Source organism: Perognathus longimembris, chromosome 2 (assembly GCF_023159225.1).
Source record: "Perognathus longimembris pacificus isolate PPM17 chromosome 2, ASM2315922v1, whole genome shotgun sequence".
In the NCBI taxonomy this organism is placed as follows: Eukaryota; Metazoa; Chordata; class Mammalia; order Rodentia; family Heteromyidae; genus Perognathus; species Perognathus longimembris.
This window is the reverse complement of record NC_063162.1, coordinates 154,693,563-154,715,760: the sequence shown is the minus strand read 5'-3', so window position 1 is coordinate 154,715,760 and position 22,198 is coordinate 154,693,563. Positions and strand designations below refer to the sequence as shown.

Sequence of the window (22,198 nt, the reverse complement as noted above, 5' to 3'; positions counted from 1 at the left end):
CGAAAAGGATCAAGCTCTCCTTTTGCTCCCAGGGAGCCAGGAGTCAAGAAACCAGGCCCGGAAAGGATGCCCACCACCATTGGCTCCCTGACCATCTGCTTCTTCCCATACAATCTACCATTGGAACTAGGAAAAGAAATGGATCCAATGAGGTTGTCCAGATCCCAGGTATATCACTAAGGAGATGAGAGAATTTTTTTCCCAACTGAAAGCTAATATCCAGGTTTTAAAGGCAAAAATAAGTTTCTTCAAAGGAACAACTTGAAAATGGCTTTAGAGGCCCGGGCACACTGGAGACTTCTGTCACCCTTCCCGGAAGCCTGTAAGAGGAGGGAATCCTCAGAAACCGAATTACTCCTGTGGTTGGGCATGGCACCGGAAGGACCCAGGACCATTTCTGTGGAGGGCACTTCACCCTCGCCACAGGGCCAGCACCATGTCCACTTTAAAGTGGTGTTTCAATCTCCATCCTGTTCTAATCGGAGGCCGGAGGCTTCCCTCATGAAAGTCAGGGTCGCGGGGCTCTTCTCACCAGGGCACCCCACCGCGCCTCCTGGCTTCAAACTCGGGGAGAGGGGGATTTCCAGTTTCACCAGCCACCTACCGACCCCGGACCCACGTCTGCCTCGGGGGGATTTCCAGCCTTTGGTGAACCTGAGCTCCTCTCCTGAGCCCTAGCGGCTTCCACCGAGTTTTCTTTTCATTCTCTGGTCTCCCTACCCACTCCGGAGGAGGGAAGGGGCGGGGCGCGGCGGCTCGGGGCGGAGCGAGGCGGGGCGGGAGCGCGGGCGCGGCGAGGGGGGCGCGAGGCGGGGAGGTTCGCCGCCCCGCGGAGCTGGGGGCGCGGGAAGAGCCCGGCGGGCACCGAGGACCGCTGGGTGTTCGGAGCCCATGCGGGCGCTCAGCACGGCGGAGCGCCGAGCCCGGGATGAGGGCGCCCGCACTGCTGAGTTGTTGCTGCTGCTGCTGCTGGCTGCTGCTGCCGGTGAGTCCTCACCCCGCCCGCCCTGCCCGAAGGGGCCGGGGCGGCCGGGAGCCCGACGGCCTCGGGAGGCTCAGCCCGGGATGAGTTCCCGCTCTCCCCCGCCCGCCTGCGCCAGAAGCGGGGCCCAGTTCTTTTTTGACACCGGGCGATGACCGGGCTCGAGCAGGTCGGTGCGCCCCGGGCCGGGGTCCCTGAGTCCCGGGCGGGCCGCCCGGGGCGCCCGGGGTCCGCCGCGCCGACCCGGCCTCCGCGGCCACCGGCGCCGGCCCGGCCCCGGGGCGCCGCGGGAGTGGCGCGGTGGTTAAATACGTCTTCCACCTCGGGGTCCTCGGTGCTGACCTGGCTGTGTTCGTGCCTTGGTGGGGTCGTGGCGTGGCGTGACTAAGTTTCCTTTCGGGAATACTCTGCTTTATAAAGAAGAGCTCCGCGGGAGTCGCCGCTCGGAAGTTTCCTGCACGTGCGCGGCGGCGCGGGGCGGTCCCGCGGAAGGCTGCCCTCCTGCCCTCCGCGCTCGCCCCGCGCCGGCTTTCCTCCCCGGGACGGGACCGGTGCGTTTGCCCCGCACGTGCTTTACGTGCGCACCTCGCAGCCGGGATGGCTGTCTGAAGGATTCGCTCTGTTCTGAAGCCTTTGCAGCCAACCGACGTTGTCTAGGGCAAACAGTTATCGCGGATACAGTTTTGGTTTTCAGGAGCACACGACTCCCTCGCCCTGACAGCTCCCTGGTCTCTGTGAGGGCGCAGCCCAGGAATGACCCGACCCAAGCAGCACCTAGTGGGAGGGCTTCTTAAGACCTAGCCGGGCGTGCCCACTCCACTCCAGCCTTCGAGGTGGCCCCAAATTAGCCATCGCTGCGAATGTCCTGAAATGCCAGATGCTCGCCGGCTTTTAGTAGGGGGGTGTGTGTGTGTGTGTGTGTGTGTGTGTGTGTGTGTGTGTGTGTGTGTGTTTACAATGGATATAGCCTCACTAATTCTTAAATGTAATAACTTGGTTATGTTTGAAAAGCACAAGGCTTGCAGGGAATCTCTGTGTTTGGTGGTTGTCTAGTAGTTGAGTTAAATGGGTTAAGAAGAATACAGCATAAGTTTCTTCTTTTAATTCTGGTATTTTGTTCTTGGTTGAAATTCTAGTTGACCTGTATCAATAGAGGGATAAAGACAGATGACCACAATATGGCCAAGAGTATGATTCTATTTCTTACAACATTAGTAAAAGTACAGTTTTAATGCCAAAAGGAGAGATTAAGACGGAGGAAGATTAAGACAGAGAGAGAGAGAGAAATACAGTGAGAGAGCTGTGGAATATGAGATACAGGGAGGAGAAAGAAAGAGAAGGAGGAGGAGGAGGAGGGCGAAAAGAGGGAAGAAGAGAGGGAAAATGGAAGAAAGAAGGAAGGAGGGAGGGTGAGCAGGCAGCAGGGGGCAGCTACAGCCCTCAATGTAGGTCTTGCTGAGGTCTGAGAGAGGCATCAAAACCCAGAATCCGGACGTTTGTGAAGCAGAGCAGCACGAACTGTGCTGAGACTGGTTGTCGCTGAGGTTCTGTTACCCATGCCCATGGGCAGCATCAGTGACTACATACACAGACTCTGTGTGCCTGACAGTGTATCCTGACTAGAAATTGGACATCACAGTGGAACCACAGCAATATGGTTCTCTCACCTCGGCTCTCCTTTCTCATACTTCTAATTTTTTTGAAAAACTCCTTTACACCAAGTTCTAGAGTCAAAATGATTACAGTTTTGTCTGTAAGGGTTAAGTTTCAATTGTGTCCTAAAGCCTTTAAAAATGCCCTTATCCTCTTACAACCACAGTGAACACAGATGGTCCTCGGGCAAGGCGCTGTGTATAGCACGCAGTCCTTAAGAATAAACATGCACTTACTTTAATCAAATCAAAGGCTATACAGAGGACAGCTTTGAATAGTAAGTCATTATGGGTTAGTTAAAAGAGCTCCATTACCCTTAATACTAACAATATACAATGCTGTATGCTAACTTTCCTGCTCAAAAACAAAAAAGCTTTATTAGATTTTAGGTTTGTTTCATTAAAAACCTATTAAAAAGTGAATAGTATATTCATGCAAGGAAAATGAAAGTGATCACTTTTATTTTAAAAAATACTATTTTATTTATACTCGTGTATGAAAATGGCTAGAACTATCACATTTACATACATACTGATACTGGAATAAAAATTCAGTAACAAGTCATATTTAAATTCTATAAAGAGAAAAAATTAAAACACTGATTGGTTATAGAGAGCAGAGTAGGAAGAATGAGTAAGCTATAATTTTCCTTTTCATTAAAGACAAGCACCCCCTGAAAAGAACTCACTAGTGATATGACTCTGTACCAGAAAGTAATATATAAAGTTAGTGATTGTACTGATTTTATTACTTTTACTACGCCATTTTTTCTTCCTCACACTCAATGCAATGGAAAATATCTCCTCATTGTTACTTGCAGTATAAGGGTCTGCTGTGCCCTTGCCACCAGGGAGTCCTGTCTGACAGGGAGCACTCAAAGGCTTGAGTGGATCAATGCACCATTTTGATTCTGATCCATGGAACAGGATCCCATCCACATATGGTGACTGCACTAACTCCACTAGAGCTGTGAGAGACTGAACCATTTCAGATTATCCCCATTATCCCCTGAACTCTCTAAATAGGAAGAGACCTTACAAAGGAAATGTAATACTGCATCTGTCTATAAATCACAGGTACAGGCTGATTCTTTAATATAAGGTAGGAAAGAGGCCCTTCCTTATGTACATATAGAAGAAGTATTATTGAAGTCCACATATTGCTAGGTTGACTTGTGTTGTTATAACAAGACAAGGTATACATCAAAACCACCATTTGATTAAGAAACTTCTACAACTTTGATCATTTCTTCAAATAATGGGACAAGTTCCTTTCTTTTAAAAAATTATTTATTTCTTTATTGTCAAAGTGATGTACAGAGGGGTTACAGTTTCATATGTAAGGCAGGGAGTACATTTCTTATCCAACTTGTTACCCCCTCCCTCATTCCCTCCCCACCCCTTGCCTTTCCCCCTCCCATTTCCTCCTCCCCCAATGAGTTGTACCATTGGTTTACAGCATATGACTTTGTAAGTATTGCTGTTGCATTGGTTTGTCTTTTATCATTTGTCTCTTCATTTTGATATTCCCCTTCACTAGTTCAAATACATGTATATACAAATTCCTTTTTTAGACTGACAATTAGTCCTGTGTTGTCATTGCTTCTGTCTATGAAACTCATCATGAGAGGTAAAGGATTGAATTGAACCACTGGTAGGTGTTACAGTAGCAGATGCTTTTATTCTTCGAAAGTCCAAGTTTGCTCCCTTGGTCTGTTGCAAGGGCAAAAGCAAATGAGAAGCCAGGTCACAAAGCATGCTCAGGAGACTTATCATTGGCCACTTTGGTAACAGGTACTCCATCTCTATCTGACACAATAGCATGGAGTCCCCTTAACACTTGGTAACTTCTCATACAGGAATCAATTTAGGTCATCTGCCATGATGAACCACTTTCTCTCACAGGATCAGTCTTGCACACCTGCGTTTCTTGGCCACCAGAATATCCCCACCATACTTGAGCTGAAGAGGAATCCCCTGAAAGCCACTGTCACATGACTCGTGACCTCATCAGAAGCATTTGCTATGCCTTCAAGGCCACGTGACCAAGTGGTCACTTTTAAATAAACGTTAGTTTGAAAGTAGTTGAGAACTATGAAGCATTTTGTTCATGTAGATTTTTGCTTGACTTTATTCTTGCACAATTTTTAGATGCTTTTATTTCTTTTAACCTTGAACAGGTGAACAGCATCCATCCAGAATGTCGATTTCATCTGGAAATACAGGAGGAAGAAACAAAATGTGCAGAGCTTCTAAGCACTCAAACCGAAAACCACAGAGGTAAGTCATGGATAGATGCATCTGCTTATTTGGGAAAGTACAGGCAGACTTCTCACAGCCTCCTGTCCTGACTGTGAGGCAAAGGCCCACTACATCTTAAAGACAGGTCTGCTTTCCCAGTGCAAGCAAACTGCTGGCAAACCTCATGTAGCAGTGCACCAGTGAGGTCTTCATGTAAACCTTTCCCTCTGTATATCACCTTGACAGTAAATTTAAATTTTAAAAATCTTAATCTTCAACAATAATATGTCTCTATGGCTTGGTAACAATAGCACTTATGTGGTTTCGAAGTCAGGTCTAATTTTTCAAAAAGTGAGCACTTATTTAGAGATCTTCAATTTTAAAATCTTGGCCATACTTATTACAGTGACTTTAGTCCATATAATAATGATAGAAACTTATGAAAGAGCAAACAGGGAAATAGGACTTTTATTTTCTTGAAGATAAACCTATTTTAAATTCTGTGAACCTGTCCAATTTGCCCTCAGAATTAGTCAGAAAGGAGACTGGGACACTTTGCACTGACTGGGCCTCCCACATGCTTATACTCACAGAAGGGCTTTGAGACAGCACCCCATTCATCAAAAGTAATGACAACTTTGTTCTTGTGCTGTGTGTGTGTGTGTGTGTGTGTGTGTGTGTAATGTGTGTGTACATATATATACACACACATATACATATATATGTTTTTTTTTGTCAGTCCTGGGGCTTGAACTCAGGGCCTGGGTTCTGTTCCTGAGCCTTTTTGTGCTCAAGCCCAGCACACTACCACTTGAGCCACAGTGCTACTTCCAGCCTTTTCTGAATAGTTTATTGGAGATAAGAGTCTCACAGACTTTCTTGTCCAGGCTGGCCTCGAACCATGATGCTCAGATCTCAGCCTCCTGAGTTACTAGCATTACAGGTGTGAGCCACAGACACCACCCTTGTGCTTTCTTTTCTATAATCTATGCTACAACTTTATCTTCTTCAAAAAAGAAAATAAAAGGAGCTGGGACTATGGCCTAGTGGCAAGAGTGCTTGCCTCATATACATGAAGCCCTAGGTTCAATTCCTCAGTACCACATACACAGAAAAAGCCAGAAGTGGGTGCTGTGGATCAAGTTGGCAGAGTACTAGCCTTGAGCAAAACAAAGCCAGGGACAGTGCTCAGGCCCTGAGTTCAAGCCCCAGGACTGGAAAAAACAAACGAACAAACAAACAAGAAAATAAAATCAAAGTAAGATTCTGTTAAAACAAAATCAAAGTAAGACTCTGTTAAAACTGCCCACAGTCCTCCAGCAGACCTCAGAATTTGGTCTTGGTTCCAGACCAGCTCTTCCCAATAGAACTCAAGACAAGCCACACAACTGATTTAATTGTTTTTATATGTACATGAATATATCTAATTCCTTATCATTTTGACTTTTACTCTATTATTATTATTAATTATTTTATGCTGTCTTAGACCCTAGAATACTTTTATCTGACAAGGGTATGACCATTGAGGCCACAGTTCAGGGACCCATAGCCAAAGGCACCTGTGGCTCCTAGGCTGGACAGAGCAGCTCTGCTACAGTAGCCTCCTCCTTGCCTTTCCTATATACCATAAAGCTCCATTTCCTTATCTGGTCCCAGGATTCTTTCCAGCCTTAAATACCTGTGATCCCGAGACACATACACAACATATATATACAGTTCTCAAAGCCACACTTTCCAAATTGTCTTAATGAACTCTATCTAGAGAATATGAGTTCAGTTCCTCAACTTTGTAGCACCTGCCGAAAGGCAGGCTCTGTGAAGAATGCATGCTGACCTTGATTGTGACAGTGAAGATGCATGGACAAACTTCGCAGCCTGTGAGTCAGCATCTTTCAGTGAGAATTCAGAGTTCAGGAAAGCTGGGCAGGGAAGACAGGCCTTAGGAACCATGTGTCCATGGGGTCCTGGGAAGAGTTAGCCTCATCTCCAGCTGGCTGTTCACTGAGGAAATGCAGGTTACAGAATGTCCAGCTTCCTATTTTCAGAGGATTTAGCAGAAATTAAAGCTTTATTTAAAATACTTGAATTGTTTATAAGTTTGAAAACAGCCCCTTTTTTTTAAGTTTTGTGAGAGCCAGGCAATCTGTGGCCAGCCCTGACCTGGAACTGCCAGTGGCTCTCTGTGTAGTATATGATGTATATGTACCCATGTAACTTTATTGTTAGGGACTTGTTAGGGCCCACACTCCCCTACAGTAAGTCAGCACATGGAGATGTGCTCGCTGGGACCCTTTGAGAGGCCATCTGTGTGTGAACTCCAACAGGTTCCTGGGCTGCTGTACCCCAGATAGAGTTAGAGAACACTGCTCAATCACTTGGTTACAAGTGATAGCTGAAAAGCTCAGATCTTGTCTGTAGAATGCCTCCCCTGTTATCTCAGATCTAGACTGCAGGATGCTTCCCTTCTTTGGTGCAAGTGGGAAAACTTACTTGATTTACTTGTGATCACAAAAATCTGATTGGATGCCTTACATTGATGTCTCTTACTTTCCATTTTAATTTTATAGAAAATAATATTTTTCCTTACAAATGGAACAATGTCATTCTTTCTGATAGAGGCATAAAATTCCATTGTGTAAATGTACCACATTTTCCTGATCCATTCATCTATGGAGGGGCATCTGGGTTGGTTCCAGCTTCTCGCTATGACAAATTGTGCTGCGATGAACATTGTTGTGCTGGTGGCATTACTGTGATTTTGTTTGTGGGCTTTTGGATAGATACCCAAAAGTGGGGCTGCTGGGTCATAGGGGAGTTCTATATTGAGCCTTCTGAGGAATCTCCATACTGCTTGCCAGAGTGGCTGAACCAGTTTACATTCCCACCAACAATGAAGTAGGGTTCCCTTTTGGCCACATCCCCTCCAACAATTGTTATTATTAGTTTTCTTGATATATGACATTCTTGCTGGGGTGAGATGGAGCCAGACCCAAAGAAACATGGACTCTATGGCCTCCCTTATTGGGAATAATTAGTACAGGTTTAGGCAAGCCATAGCAGAGCATCACAAGGCCCAATAGCTATACCCTTAGAAACACATAAGATGATGCTAATTGAAATGAACTCCATGTTATGGAAACAAGTGATATATCACAGTTGTAACTACTTTCAACGTCCTATGTGTATGTGTAGTTTCTATTATTGATAATGTTTTGTATCACCTTCCTATGTTTGTACCTACACTATCTCTGTAATCTTATCTGAGTATATTGGAAACCGTGTTTACTGGTATTGGAAGTAGGAAATTCAAAGGGAATACCAAATTCGAGAGACACAGGGTAAAAAAAGAGAAATAACTACAAAAGCAATACTTGCAAAACTGTTTGGTGTAAGTGAACTGAACACCTGGGGGGAGGAGGGAAAGGGGGGAAGGGAGGGGGGCATGAGGGACAAGGCAACAAACAGTACAAGAAATGTATCCAATGCCCAACGTATGATACTGTAACCTCTCTGTACGTCAGTTTGATAATAAAAATTTGAGAAAAAAAAAGAAAATAATATTTTTATCTGATTTACTCTACCTTTTGTCTTGAAAGAAGTGCTTGGTTGCCAGCCACCAGCCCTGGGAAAAAGGCAGAGCTGACTGACAGCCTAACTTCCCTGCAAAAACAGCCTGGGTCCACAGTTCTTTTTTTATTTTTTTTTCTTTATTGTGAAAGTAAAGTACAGAAGGGTTACAGTTTCATACATAAGGCAATGAGTACCTTTCTTATCTAACTTGTTACCTCCTCCCTCATTTTCTCCCTGCCTCCTCCCTCCCCATTTCCCTCTCTCCCCCATGAGATGTACAGTTGGTTTACACCATATAGTTTTGTAAGTATTGCTGTTGCATTGTTTGTCTTTTTATCCTTTGTCTCTCTATTTTGGTATTCCCTCTCCCTTCCCTAGTTCCAATACACGTATATACAATATCCAGTGATATCAGGGGTAAAACCACGGGAAGGAAATACTGGGGGAGGGGGAGGCACGGTTTTACATGGCATGTTGAAAATAACAATAACAACGATATACCACTTGTTTCCATGACTTGGAGTTCATTTTGCTTACCATCATCTTATGTGTTCATATGGGCATAGCTATTGAGCTATTGTGATCTTCTGCTAGGACGGTCCTAGACATGTACTAATTATTACCAGTGAGGGAAACCATAGAGTCCATGTATCTTTGGGACTGCCTCACTTCACTTAGTATGATTTTTTTCCTGGGAGCAATCCAGAAATTCATATGGAACAATAAAAGACCCCAGATAGCAAAAACAATCCTAAGCAGAAAGAACCGTGCTGGAGGAATTTCAATACCAAAACTTCAAGCTGTATTATAAAGCTATAGTAGTAAAAACAGCTTGGTATTGGCACAAGAACAGGCCTGAGGACCAATGGAATAGAACTGAAAACCCAGAAAAGAACCCACAGACAGACCTATGGCTACTAAATCTTTAATAAAGGAGCTAAAAAAATTAGGATGGAAGAAAGACAGCCTCTTCAACAAATGGTGCTGGCAAAACTGGTTCAACACCTGTAACAAACTAAATCTAGATCCTTATGTATCACCCTGCACCAAAATCAATCCCAAATGGACAAAGACCTCAAGGTAAAATCAGAAACCCTGAAAACACTACAAGAAGGAATAGGAGAAATACTTGGGCTCCTTGGCACAGGACAAAACTTTCTTAATAAAGGCCAGAAACACAACAAATCAAAGAAAGGTTGGACAAATGGAATTGCATCAAACTGCAGAGCTTCTGCAGGGCAAAGGACATAGCTTGCAAGATAAATAGAAAGCCCACAGATTGGGAGATCTTTACCGGCCATACAACAGACAAAGGCCTCATATCTAAAATATCTGTAGAACTCAAAAAATTAAATTCCTCCAAAATAAATTCTCAAAGAACCAACTGCTCCCTAAACAAATGGGCCAAAGACCTAAAAAGATACTTTTCTAAAGAGGAAATGAGAATGGCCACAGTTCTTTCTACTCACTGGAATAGTGGGGGCCCAAGTGCTAGGAGTATAAATAGTAGGTTGCCAGGATGAAGATGCTGAAGGTGATGGGAACCAGAGCCTGCACAGGGACAGAGCTAGGTGAGCCTTCTGGTGGGACCAGGCCATGGGATGGGAGCAGACATTGGCCTCATTAAGCCAGAAGGGACAGTGCTTATCTTTCAGGATCTGTGGGAACTACTTTAAATCCCACAGGATGAAGGAGCTGGTGTGAAGGAGGACCAGACGCAGTTTGTAGTGGCATAATTTGTATAAGCCTGATATGGAATCTTGCTCTGTGTTACATGATGAATCCATTTCAAAAGAAAAAAAAACATGCAACAACCCTAAGAAAAACTAATCTCAGTTCCAAGCTTGTTCAGAACACTCACTCTGGTAGCCAGGGAATTATTCTCCCCTTTGTGACAATGCTGGTTCCTTGCTAAAACCTACTGAATCCTGCCTGTGTACATGGAGTCCTTCAAGGCACAGACACCTAAGGTTACCTCAGAAGCCCCTCATGGGGCCTGTGCTGGCAGATGGACATGGAGGGAAGCCCTGGAGGCCTTGCTTGGACCTCTGCCATGTGTTGGCAGGGTAGGGTAGGAGCCTTGGTGTGGCTCCGAGTCACTTCAACGTGGTTCTGTCACCTCATGCCCACTTCTGGAGACACGAGGGTTTGGCAGAGCAGAGATGCAGTCTGACTGAAGCATCTGTAATGGCAAGGTTAGTTTAGGGCTGAATAGCTGGCTTTGATGTTTTAAACAAAGAGTACTGGCTGCTTTTGATTTTTCATGTGGGGATGTGTGAGAGGTTTGAGATTGTTCCCCACTTGCAAGCTAGCACAGTGGTCCACCACAGCTTTCCAGGTGCTAGAAGAGGACTGGTATCTTCTAAGACACAACTCCATCCTAAGAAACCTGAGGGTTCACAGGCAGCTATAGAGACTGCCAGCCAAGGCTGCACAGGGAACTACCCTAACCATCAGGTGAATACCATCTCTGCCTCTCCAACCTGTTTCTGAGAAGGCAGTGGGAAGGGAAGGCCACTTTGCAAGATGCTCATGGAAGGTCCCTTCACAGGTCCAGACAGTGACCCCACCCTTCTTTATGATCTGAGTGTGTTGTACTGCCTGTCACCCCAGTGACCATAACTTACTATGAACTGGGTCCTTCTGTTCCACTGTGAGAAAGAGAGACATCTTGTTTCCTGTCATGTCTTTCAAATCTTATACAGTACTTAGCCCGTAAAAAGCTTTAAAAAGCATTGGTTGCCAGTGGCTCACACCTGTAATCCTAGATCCTCAGGGGGCAGAGAAAAAAATCTTTAAAAAGCTTTTTCTGGAGGAATTAATGAGCATTCTCATATTAGAAATTAAATGAGTTATATACATTGAAGATTACTCTATATGCAGTGTCTGGCACTGGTGGCTCATGACTGTAATTCTAGCTACTCAGGAGGCTGAGATTTAAGGATTCTGGTTTGAAGCCAGCCCTGGCAGGTAAGTCCGTGAGACTCTTATCTTCTAGTAAACCACCAGAAAACCAGAAATAGCACTGTGGCTCAAAGTGGTAGGACACTAGCCTTGAGCAAAAAGTGCTCAGAGATAATACCCAGGCCCAGAGTTAAAGTCCCAGGACTAGCACACAAAAAAAGTATATACAGTGAGAAGTGTGTTTGAATCAGACCTCATCTACAATATTAAGAGCCTCTCACTCCCTTTGGTATGCACTCACTCCCAGCAGGTATGCACACAGGTTTTTTTGTCTTCATGAACTTGGAAATGAGCATATCATACACAGAATCTTGCTTTTCTTTTCTTTTTTGTTTTTAATTTTAATAGTGCATTCAGAGGCTATTCTGTGTTGTCTCATATATTCAATTTAAGAGCTGTATGCTGTTCTGATGCATTCCTTTGGTCTCTCCAAGGCTCTTGGACTTTAATACAGCTGACACTATTTTGCTGCTGCAAAGAATGTTCTAGTGATGGTCTTGTTCATGAGAATAAAATATTTCATCAGCATTTGGGGGCTGAGTTCAAGTTGCTACCTCAGCTCCACCCTTCCAGTGGAGAGGGAGGACAGAGGTCCACTTTGAGAGATCCTGCATGTGAGGCTGTGCACTGGCCTGGGCAGGGAGCTGCAGTAAGGGGTGAGCATGTTTCCTGCCACACAGCCATGCTGTGCCCCCTGGGCCCCTGCCACAGATTGGCCTGTGTGCAGTGCCCTGGGAGTTGGAAAGTATGTACAGTGCACACCCCACCCTGCCCCACACCAAAATGTGCTGGGAGCTGGGACGGGGGTGGGAGAAAAGGAATATCTACCCTGGGTTTCCAGCAAGTGCTAGGCTGAGCTCAGCCTGAGAGAAGACGAGGAGGCAGACTCAGACCCTCTATAAGTTGGGAAAGGAGAGTAGTGTACATGACCACAGCCCTCAGGTGGAATTCCAGGGACAACTTTGGAAAAGCAAGATGTTAGGATGAGCTTATTTTAGGAAAGATTAGGACTGTAAGCAGTCACTCCAGGAATTAGGGTAACCCTGGAACAGAAAAGACTTAAGCAGCAAGTAGTATTCCAGTGGTGAGACAATGAAGATGTTCCTTGTAGAAGTTGACGAGAACAAGCAATTCCCAGAAGTCAATTTCACAGGTAAGGGTGCCAGACAGCAATCTATAGGGAGACTGAAGAAGATCCCAGGGCTGGAGTGTGTGACAATCGCTCTGCAGAAGCTCTTCAGAGAAAGGGCCTTCTCAGAGCCCAGGGGATGTGCCCTCAGGGGGCTGCCCAAGCCCTTCCCATGGAGGAGGAACCGACAGGGGCCTTGCCCAGAGGTCCAGGAGGTAGGAAGAGGGTTATGCCATAGGGCTGCAAGTCTGCACCTTGCACAGAAAGAGAATGAAGAGAAGGGAGTTGACTGGAAAGGAGGAGAGAGGGTGCTCCCATTATGGGACCCTACTCACCTCAGACACAGTCCTGCTTGACTGACAGGGAGGGGCCAGGGCCTGCCGGACATAGGGGACAAAGCAGGCTCCAACAGCTCCTGAAGGCCAGGTTCAGAGAGGGCAGGGGAGGGGCTGGCTCTGCTTCCAGCAGATGGGGATTGATGAATTCATGAGACTCCAGCCAAGGGCACTAACTGACAACCCTCTGGGGCCCAGGTGCCATGGCATACCACAGTGGCATAGGCAGGTCCTGCCTAGATCTGAGGGTGACTCCACAAGGCATTGTGCTCACAGACACCCATATGGGCCTTGCCAGGGTCTCCGTGCCTGGGTTAGCTCCTCCCTCCCTGTGGGTCAGGCTTTGTTAGCTGCGTGAGTCATGCTGCTGTGGATAGATGTCCTGAGACGGTCCTGGGAAGTCACCCAAGTCCCAATCATAAATCCAAGGGAGATTATCACAGGATCAGCTGGCAGGATTTCCCACGCCGAAAATCCTTTCCAAATGGGGTCAGCCATCGAGGGTTTCTCATGCAGTGGGCCATACACTCCCTCTTGCTGTGGACCTTCTGTGGCACTGGCCAGGCCTTGAATCAAGAACTTTGGAGAGAGTTCTGAGGTTCTTAGGGTGGGAAAACAGTGCTGGCTGGAAAGGCACAGCAACCATTCCTTGGGTGAGAAGTCAGACATTTCTCAGACATTTAGCACACATCAATTTTCTTAAATGCACTTTTTTTTTTCCTGACTCGTGTATATCACCTCAGTCCATACAGCATTGAGTGGGATGGGCCACAGACCCTGACAGCAAAGGACAGTGGTGATGATTGGTGGTCCTGCCACACAATTGGAGACGTGGGCTGTTTGGAACAAATGGGTTACGGTTGTGTTGGATTCTGCATATTTTTAAATGTATAGTTCTGATCTGGATTCCTGTATGTCACTTTGAAATTTAGCAACTACAATTACTTCCTGACTGTTGTGTAGTGTCAGTTCACATCCCAAAGTGTGGTTCTTGCCTGCAATCCCTCTAAGGCCCAGAACAAGCTGTTGCTTCTCAGATCCTGAAGTCTGCTGGGAGCCAGCTCCCCAGTGCTGTCCAGTGCAGGGTGCAGGAATAAAGGCTGAGCAATATTTTTTCTGAATCTTCGTTTGTAGCTTAAGTCCAGGAAATTGAGGGTGAGATTGCTGCTGCATGTCTGATGCTGAAAAACAGCAATGGCATATCAGTATCACCCAGGGCCATCTGGAACAGACTGGCTTTTGTATGGCACTCTTGCTACTCTCACACAGGTAGAGTCCTTGCTCTGTGTGGCCTTGTCTCCCCATTTTCCCACCCTGCCTCTTCACTGTTTCTCTCAGACTGTGTGTGGGCTTGTTCACAAACCTCAGGCCAGAGACTTGGGGGGGGGGGGCAGCTAAACCTCTGCCATTCATTCTGTCAGGAAAAGCTCTTCATCAAAGAGCTTGTGGGAGATGACATCACTGTCCAGTGTGGTGCTGGCACAGTAGGTACCCAGTGAACACTGTGAAGCTGTCAAAGCCATAAACTGCTTGGTGGAACCCATCTAAAAGCTGTTGAATCAATAGGAAAGGGTGTCTTTTTCATTAGTTTCTGCCTCCATGGAAGTTAGGTTACTACCACACCTGAGATTGTTCCATTATTTATCAGCTTTCCTGGGACCTTCCAACGTGTTCACCTACACCTACACCAGCTGTCCCCAGGAGAAGCACACTTACTTCACTTCTGAGCTCTATGTCCTCTGAAGCCCACTCTGTTTCCCTGAGCTTGATGTGTGTTGGGCCCTTGAGTTGAGTGTTTCCCTCTGAAGGTTTATTTTCTCTCTGCTTCTGTCATAATTCTTAATCACAACTTTTATAAAAATGATATTTGGCACCCAACCCAGGTTAGCTAAAGCATAATTGCCTTTGTCCTTATCTCAGTAGCAAATTTGATTGATTGATTGATTGATTATGTTACTAAAAGGTCTAGCTCAGCCTCATATTTGCTAGGCAGAGGCCCTACCACTTGAACCACATCCCCAGCCCTTTTCCATCCCTTACTTTGAACACAGGGACTCATACTTTTACCTAGGCTGATCTGGACTGAGATCCTCCTAGTTGCACTTCCCTCGCAGCTTGGGTGACAGGCATTACCACAACCAGCAATTGGTTGATCACCTTCTCCCTAGGCTAATCTCAGTCTACCTCATCCTTCACCTTACCTCAGTAGCTAGAATTACAGATATCAGACACTGTGCCCAACAGTAACAAAAAAACAAGTGATATAAACATGCACCCTCAGAACAAAACCAGTCCCTGCTGGCAGAATTTCTGTAATCATTGTTTACCCTCAGAATAACTGGGGTTTGATGGGAGTTGGGGTAATGGTATGTTCTATTGTTTGCCACCTGAGCAGAGAGCACCCACAGGGGCCTACAGAGGAGCCAAGTCCAGGGTGCCTAGCAGAGTGACCTGTCTTCATAATATCTAGGCCAGGTTTGTCTCCTGAGCCATTATGTTCACTTTCTTTGGAGCTGTGGGATCCGAACCTGCTAACCAAATCACACCACCTGTGTGTATGTCTGCTTGCTCCAGATGCTTATTTACAATAAACACTAAACAAGAAGTCCTGGATGCCTGCTCTCTGGTGCCTGTGTCTCTGCCATATGCCTCAAGATGAGAAAACAGATAGCTCTTGTAGTCAGCTCAGGTGACTGCCAACTGTCCAGGAGATATCAGATGTCCAAGAATCCTATTATTTGATAGGTCTATGGACAGAAAGCCAAGGTATGGTAGAGATGGAAATATTGTCAAACTTCTGGAGATTGCACCACGTTTGTCCTTGAAAGGCTTCAGTGCACAGAACTAGGCTGAGAGTGGAAATCACATGAAGTCAGACTTGGGTCCCTTATGTAAGACATGATCTTATAGTGAGCTAGGCCCCTGAGCTGATGGTTCTATAGCTCTGCTGGCCTCAAGGCTCTGTGAATAGCACTAGTGGTCTTTGGGGTGTGGAGCAGTCTATTTTGGGAAGGAACCATGGGCCTCTGTGTCCTCTCTGGGGTCTGCATACTGGCTCAGTTTTTACTTGCTTGTGAATACAATGCAGAAGATATAGCATCTTCCTACAAGCAGCAATGATGCAATGCCTTGGAGAGGCCAGCAAGTAGGAATCACTACTCTGGGGCAATTCAGGTTGGAACAGATGAACCATAGTTCAGAGGAGGACAAAGCACTCCTAAAATGATGCTTTCCCAGATCAATTCCAATTCCATCCAGTTTTGAGTCTTTCAAGTTGATGATGGGCATAGAGAATCAGTGGCTTTGGTGGCAAAATGAAGATAATTTGTTTTTGTATGACTATTGCTTCACAACAGTAGAGCCAGAGGAATCACAAAAAGCTTCTTGTTCAGCATCCACTTCAATAGAAAAGAAACAGAAAGTTGTGCATGTGTACCCTGCACAGAGTGCACTATATAGGTATACCCGGCACAGGTGCCCCCCGAGTTGCCAAGGTCTAGGCAGGTGTACCCCACACGGGTGAGCCCACCCCACATGCATCCCTATACAGGTGAGCTCCTGCACAAGCAGGCAGACTGTGAACCTGGTGGCTCCGCTAGTATAGTTAAGCTTCTCTACCTCTGTGGCTCCCAAATTTCTACCTTCATGTCAGAAACTGAGAAGGTTTCTGTACCTGTTGATAATTTGACCCCAAATCTGTAGTTTGAATAAGAAAATGTGTTGAGTTCTCCAACTCTAACCACTCTTTACACATTTCCTTGTTAGCTTTTTCATAGAGGTTTCTCTTCAACTGAGAAAGAACTATAACTTCTTCAAAAAGATAAAATTCCAAGTACTTTTTACTCATTTCTCAATAACTACATTTCCTGTCACACAGTTTTCTCATCACTGTTTGCTTATATTAAAAGGATTGTATGTATTGAGCTTACAGATTTCAATTGTTGCATTCATATTGTGGAATATCACACTACCATTAAAAATAATGGCCCTTGAAACTGTAACCTCTCTGTACATCAGTTTGATAATAAAAATTTGAAAAAAAAATAATGGCCCTTCAAAGGGGTTTACAGAAAGGGAGGGAGGAAGAGTGAACAAATGCAGTCAAGGTTCAGTAAACACTATGTGGAAAATGAACTGTGCAACTTGTGGGCAAGGATGGGAGGGGGAGACTGGGAGGAAGCAAAGGAAGGGGTGCTGTAGTTCAAAAGAGAAATGTAGCGCCAGGCTCTAGTGGCTCATGCCTATAATCCTAGCAGCTCAGGAGACTGAGATCTGAGTGTCATGGTTCAAAGCCAGCCTGGGCAGGAAAGTTATGAGACTCTTATCTGCCCACCAAAAAACTAGAAGTGGCGCTGTGGCTCAAGTGTTGAGTTGAAGAGCTCAGGGACAGTGCCCAGGCCCAGAATTCAAGCCCCATGATTGACACAAAACAAAAGAAATGTACACAGTGCCTGAATTGTGAGGTACCCCCTCTATACAACACATTAATCATTATAATAACCTTGTAATAACAATAAAATTGTATGCTTTATATATTTAAATATTTATATATAACATATTTTAATGGTGGCCTTTTACATAAATAGCATGAAATGTGAGAAATGCACTGTTAAATTGGAAAGGACAGGTGCTATTGACTCATGCCTATAATCATATCTACTCAAGAGGCTTAGATTTGGAGGATTGTAGTTCAAGGCCAGCCAGGAAAGAAAAGTTTGTTAGAGTCTTCTTTCCAAAATAAATCACAAAAAGCAGAACTGGAGTCATGGTACCAAAGTGGTAGCCAGTTTCAAGTGGTAGCCAATTTCAAGTGCCAGCCTAATAAGTACAAGAACTTGATTTCAAACTCCAGTATCACAAAAAGAGGAAGAATACAGGACTTTAGCAATACAAAATATTCTACTTCTGTAAATAACATGTTACTTCTCTGTATGTGCATGTGTATGAGCATATGCAAGAGGGAATCCAATGAACTCAGGAGTCTTGGCTTCCCTAAGGCCTTGACAGAAGACCTGAGGAGACTGCCCCTCCCCTGACCAGATGCCTGAGTCCTACTCTGCACCACGGATCTAATATCATATCTGAAGTTTTCCCCTGGAGGTACAAGTGTGCCAGACACACAAGGTGTCCTACAGAAAGTCTGTCCTCACTCTTGGATCTTCTTCTCTGTTCTGAGACTCAAGCAAAACCTCATAGGGCCATAGCTTCCCAGAGCAACCTGCCTCTGTGTCCTGCCAGATGGCCATCCTGTTCTGGCCACAACAAATTCTGTACAAGGAATGGCCAGAGTACAGGAAGTACTTTGTCTTGTTCTCCTGGGGAAAGAAAAAAAGCCACTCTATAATAAAAGAACTTGGACTCAATCGTATGTCTTCATTGAGAGTCAGCTGAGCCAAGGAGATACAAGGCTGCTGTTAAATGACAATCACGCCCCAGTTTCTCTGTCCTCCTGTCTTCTCACACTGAAGTGTCCCCTATACTCTCAAACCCCACACACAATAGAAGGGACAGAAGCTCAGGAGGAATAAGTGGGTAACATGTACAAAGCCCCTTCTGTCTGCTGTGTGAGAACATACCTGAGTTTTCTCTAGGATGCACTGGCTGGTTGCTCTGCATTATCCACCAATCCTTGAAGAAGAAAAGTGATGCCCAGTGGTGTTTCCATTAAAACCAGGAACTGAGATTTCTCTGGAGTGGTTGTCTTCAAGAGGAACTCTGGCATCTTGAGTTGGGCAGGAGGGCAGGGACTGCAAAGCACAGCCCCTTGGACCTAGTGGTGGAGCCAGCATCTGCCTGCAAGGCAGTTCCTCACATGTACAGGGTTGCTGTCAGCTCCTCCCATCACAACATCTCTACCTTCTCTGCAAGTCTTGTGGCCTGCATCCACTGCTCAGGCTCTGGAGTCTGCCTGTGGGGCTGGGTCAGGGCTGGTACAGGTAGACACTGCTCTGTTAGGAAATGCTGTCCAGGAAGGCTGACCACACTGGTGTGAGGGAGTCCAGGGAAACCGAGAGAGAGCAGTGGGGCTAGGCAAGAGCTTCTTGGACCTTCCCAACTTGGAAGGTGCCTCTTGAATGTGGCTGAATAATGATCCCAGCCAATGTGGGCAGTGCCATTAGCCTCAGCACTGCAGGCCAGCCTCAGTGGTGCTCAAAGAGCCAAGTATAAAGTCACAGGAACAAAACTACTTGCAGAATCAACACGGTAGGATGGCTTAGGCAGTGTATCCACAGTGTTCAGGATAGCCAGAGCCTGGTTGTATGTAGGGTGTATGGTTTATGCCTCCTGCTTTCACCAGACTCTGCTCACCAAGCAGCTATCTGCCCCAGAGGACCCTTCTCACTAAATCTACAAGACTTCAACTAATATCAAGACAAGCCTGCCTGTTTACCACACTGGAGTGCAGACTAGATCAGCAAGAAAGAAAATAATGACTTCCTTGAAATTTAATTTTTGTTTGAAAATGTAGTATAACTGTATTATCACCTTTATAATAATGATACATTTTCCCCTTGTCATCTCTTTATTAAAGACATGTCTACTTTCCATGTTATGGAATGCTCAGGTTCGTCAGAACTAAGATCTCACAAAAGAGGAGCAAATTCCTTCAGGGTCTTTTTAAAAAAAAAATTATTGTGGGGTAAAGGTGATATATGGAGGGGTTACAGTTTCATAAGTCAGGCAATGAGTACATTTCTTTTTGAAACAATAAATTATTTTCTTTAAAAATGTACACAAATACACAGTAGAAAACTATTTACTCTTTAAAAAACAGGAAATAGTGTTATTTATGACAACACAGATGAACCTGGAAAGCTCTGCCAGACACAGGAAGCAAATATGGCCTGGTCTCCTCGTGTGTAATCTGTCCCATTAGAGCAGAGTATGAGATGGGGGCTTCCAGGGCTGGGGGTGGGGGTTTGGCAAAAGACTGGAAAGTCTCAGCTGGACAGAGGAAGTGTGCCCTAGTGATGTCACTCCACAAGGGGACTATAATGTTAAGATGTGATTTTCAAAATACCAAAGAATGGGTTTTACATGTCCTCACCATTTAAAAATGGTATTGGAGGGGATGGATTAGCTTCATTTGATCATTCTATAATATATACATGTGTTAGACATCTCATTTATCTCATAAATGTATAATTATAATTTGTTGATTTGAAATAAAATGTGTGAAAGTACATAGTACACACTGAATTGTTCACAGACCTTATTTCTCCAAAGCTGGTTAAAAATTATTTCACAAGCTACCCACATTCTCAATAATACTATGCAAGTGCTTCATACAAAAAGTGCTCTCTGGTGTAGGTATCTAACCAATGGATTTCCTCTTGTGGAGCTTCTGAACAAATCTACCCAGCCTCGTGGCAGGCTCTGCTCCTAGCCCATGGTCTGTTTCTCACCCTCTGCCTCTGCTTCCAGCCTGCGGTGGCATCTGGGACAACATCACATGCTGGCGCCCCGCAGATGTGGGGGAAACAGTCACCGTGCCCTGCCCCAAAGTGTTCAGCAACTTCTACAGCAAGCCAGGTACTGTGGATGCCCCTCCATGGATGGTCATGTCTGAGACTAAGTTTTCCTGTTTGGGCAGCAAGAAGCTGAGTCTTACCTCTTTTGGCAACTTCTAACCACTTCCTGTTTCAAGTAGAGTTGTGAAATAGCTGGACCATATTGGGGAGGGAGCTTGTTTTAAGGGGCAAAAGAACATTGTCCTCTGGTGAGCATAACAGGTGTGAAGGAAGACTAGGCAAGAATAGCTCAGGAACCAGAGATGCAGATAAACAGGATCCAGAACACCAGCAATGTCATCTGATGACAGAGACAAAGAAAAGATAAAGAAGGCTCTGTTGGTCCCCGAGGTTCTGAAAGAAGGTGGAGAAAGTGGGTCTCTGGACCACCTCTGCTCTGTCCCCAGACCCAGGCCTCCTGTTGGCCTGGGGTTTGTAGCTTCTCTGTCTTTGTAGACTGGGCCAGGCCCCTTCCCTGTACTGGGCTTGCTCTATGAAGCTCTGCAGGCCTGGCTCATGGTTCACAATTTCATCACAGGGAGAAATCTTTCTGGAAAAGCAGAGGATAGAAGACATCCAGAAACAGGAAAGAATGATGCCTGGCCGAAATGTGCAGAAATAATTTTTTCAGGGCCAGTGGTGATGGGAAAAATCTTGAGAACTAATAATATTGCACTTTAAAACAAAGCATTCAGCATGATCAATGGTGGAGGAAATGGATATCAGAGAGGGATTTTGTCTCTTCTCAGGAGTCTGTTTTCTTCCTCATTTGGCTGAAGCCTCTTGAGCACTGGTCATATCTCAATTCAGAGACTCTGAATTTCAAAAACGACCATCAAGTCCATGCCACCCTGACCAGGAGCTTGGGCCATAACTGTTCTCTGAAAATTCCAAATACATTGGCATAGGGCCAGGAAGCAGATGCCTACACACACCCAGCTCAGGTGTGGCCTTGGGTGAATGACCTCAGGAGGGACACTGGGAGGTGGCCCCTGGGAAAGTGATTCAGAGCTGAGCCCTGGAGTCCCCTTGAATCTGCACACTTGAGTCTGGGCCCCAGCTTTATGTATCATCCAGCCTGTGGGAAGGGCTTACTGCACACTGCCCAGGCAGAGATGAGCCTGCTCTCAGAGTGGGATGGTTTCTCAACACTAGTGAGCAGGTGTGCACCACAGGACACATGGAACTTCTGAGTCAGAAAACCTGTCTTCTTCTCAGCAGTTTTCCAATCCTCTGGGAGTTATTCTCCCATCTGCAGTGTGGGGACAGCAATGCCCACCACATCTACATCACAGTGGCCTGGAAGGGCAGACAGTTCCTAAACTCCAAGGCTCTGGACCCTGCAGCTCTTCATGTGTAGGAAATGCACAGGGGACCTGCACCTTAAGTGCTACCATGGAAGGCAGCTTCAGGGAAGAACTTGGGCCTGAAGGGCTCAGGTAACTATTACCTTTATTTCATTATGTACTTTCCAAACTCTGTCCCATTTGGTGTGGTCATCTGCTAGGAAACATTCTTTTTAAATAGAATACTGCCTTTCTAAACTGACTATACAAAATTTAGCTTATTGAGGGGCTGGGGATATGGCCTAGTGGCAAGAGTGCCTGCCTCGGATACACGAGGCCCTGGGTTCGATTCCCCAGCACCACATATACAGAAAAAACGGCCAGAAGCGGCACTGTGGCTCAAGTGGCAGAGTGCTAGCCTTGAGCGGGAAGAAGCCAGGACAGTGCTCAGGCCCTGAGTCCAAGGCCCAGGACTGGCCAAAAAAAAAAAAAAAAAAAAAAATTAGCTTATTGAAGAGCAAATGATAC

At 45.6% G+C, this 22,198-nt stretch overlaps 1 protein-coding gene and 1 pseudogene across 1 annotated transcript in view; one reads left to right on the top strand and one right to left on the bottom strand.

Annotated features, from left to right (window-relative positions):
• Positions 1-817: 817 nt before the first annotated feature.
• The window catches only part of Vipr2 (vasoactive intestinal peptide receptor 2), a 56,510-nt gene continuing 35,129 nt past the window's right edge, over positions 818-22,198 (top strand). Inside the window, exons 1-3 of the mRNA XM_048340559.1 lie at positions 818-985; positions 4,815-4,914; positions 20,299-20,406. Of these exons, the coding sequence (XP_048196516.1) occupies positions 929-985; positions 4,815-4,914; positions 20,299-20,406 (265 nt within the window). The 5' untranslated portion in view covers positions 818-928. The remainder of the gene's footprint in view (positions 986-4,814; positions 4,915-20,298; positions 20,407-22,198) is intronic.
• LOC125347366 lies at positions 3,855-4,517 on the bottom strand (annotated as a pseudogene).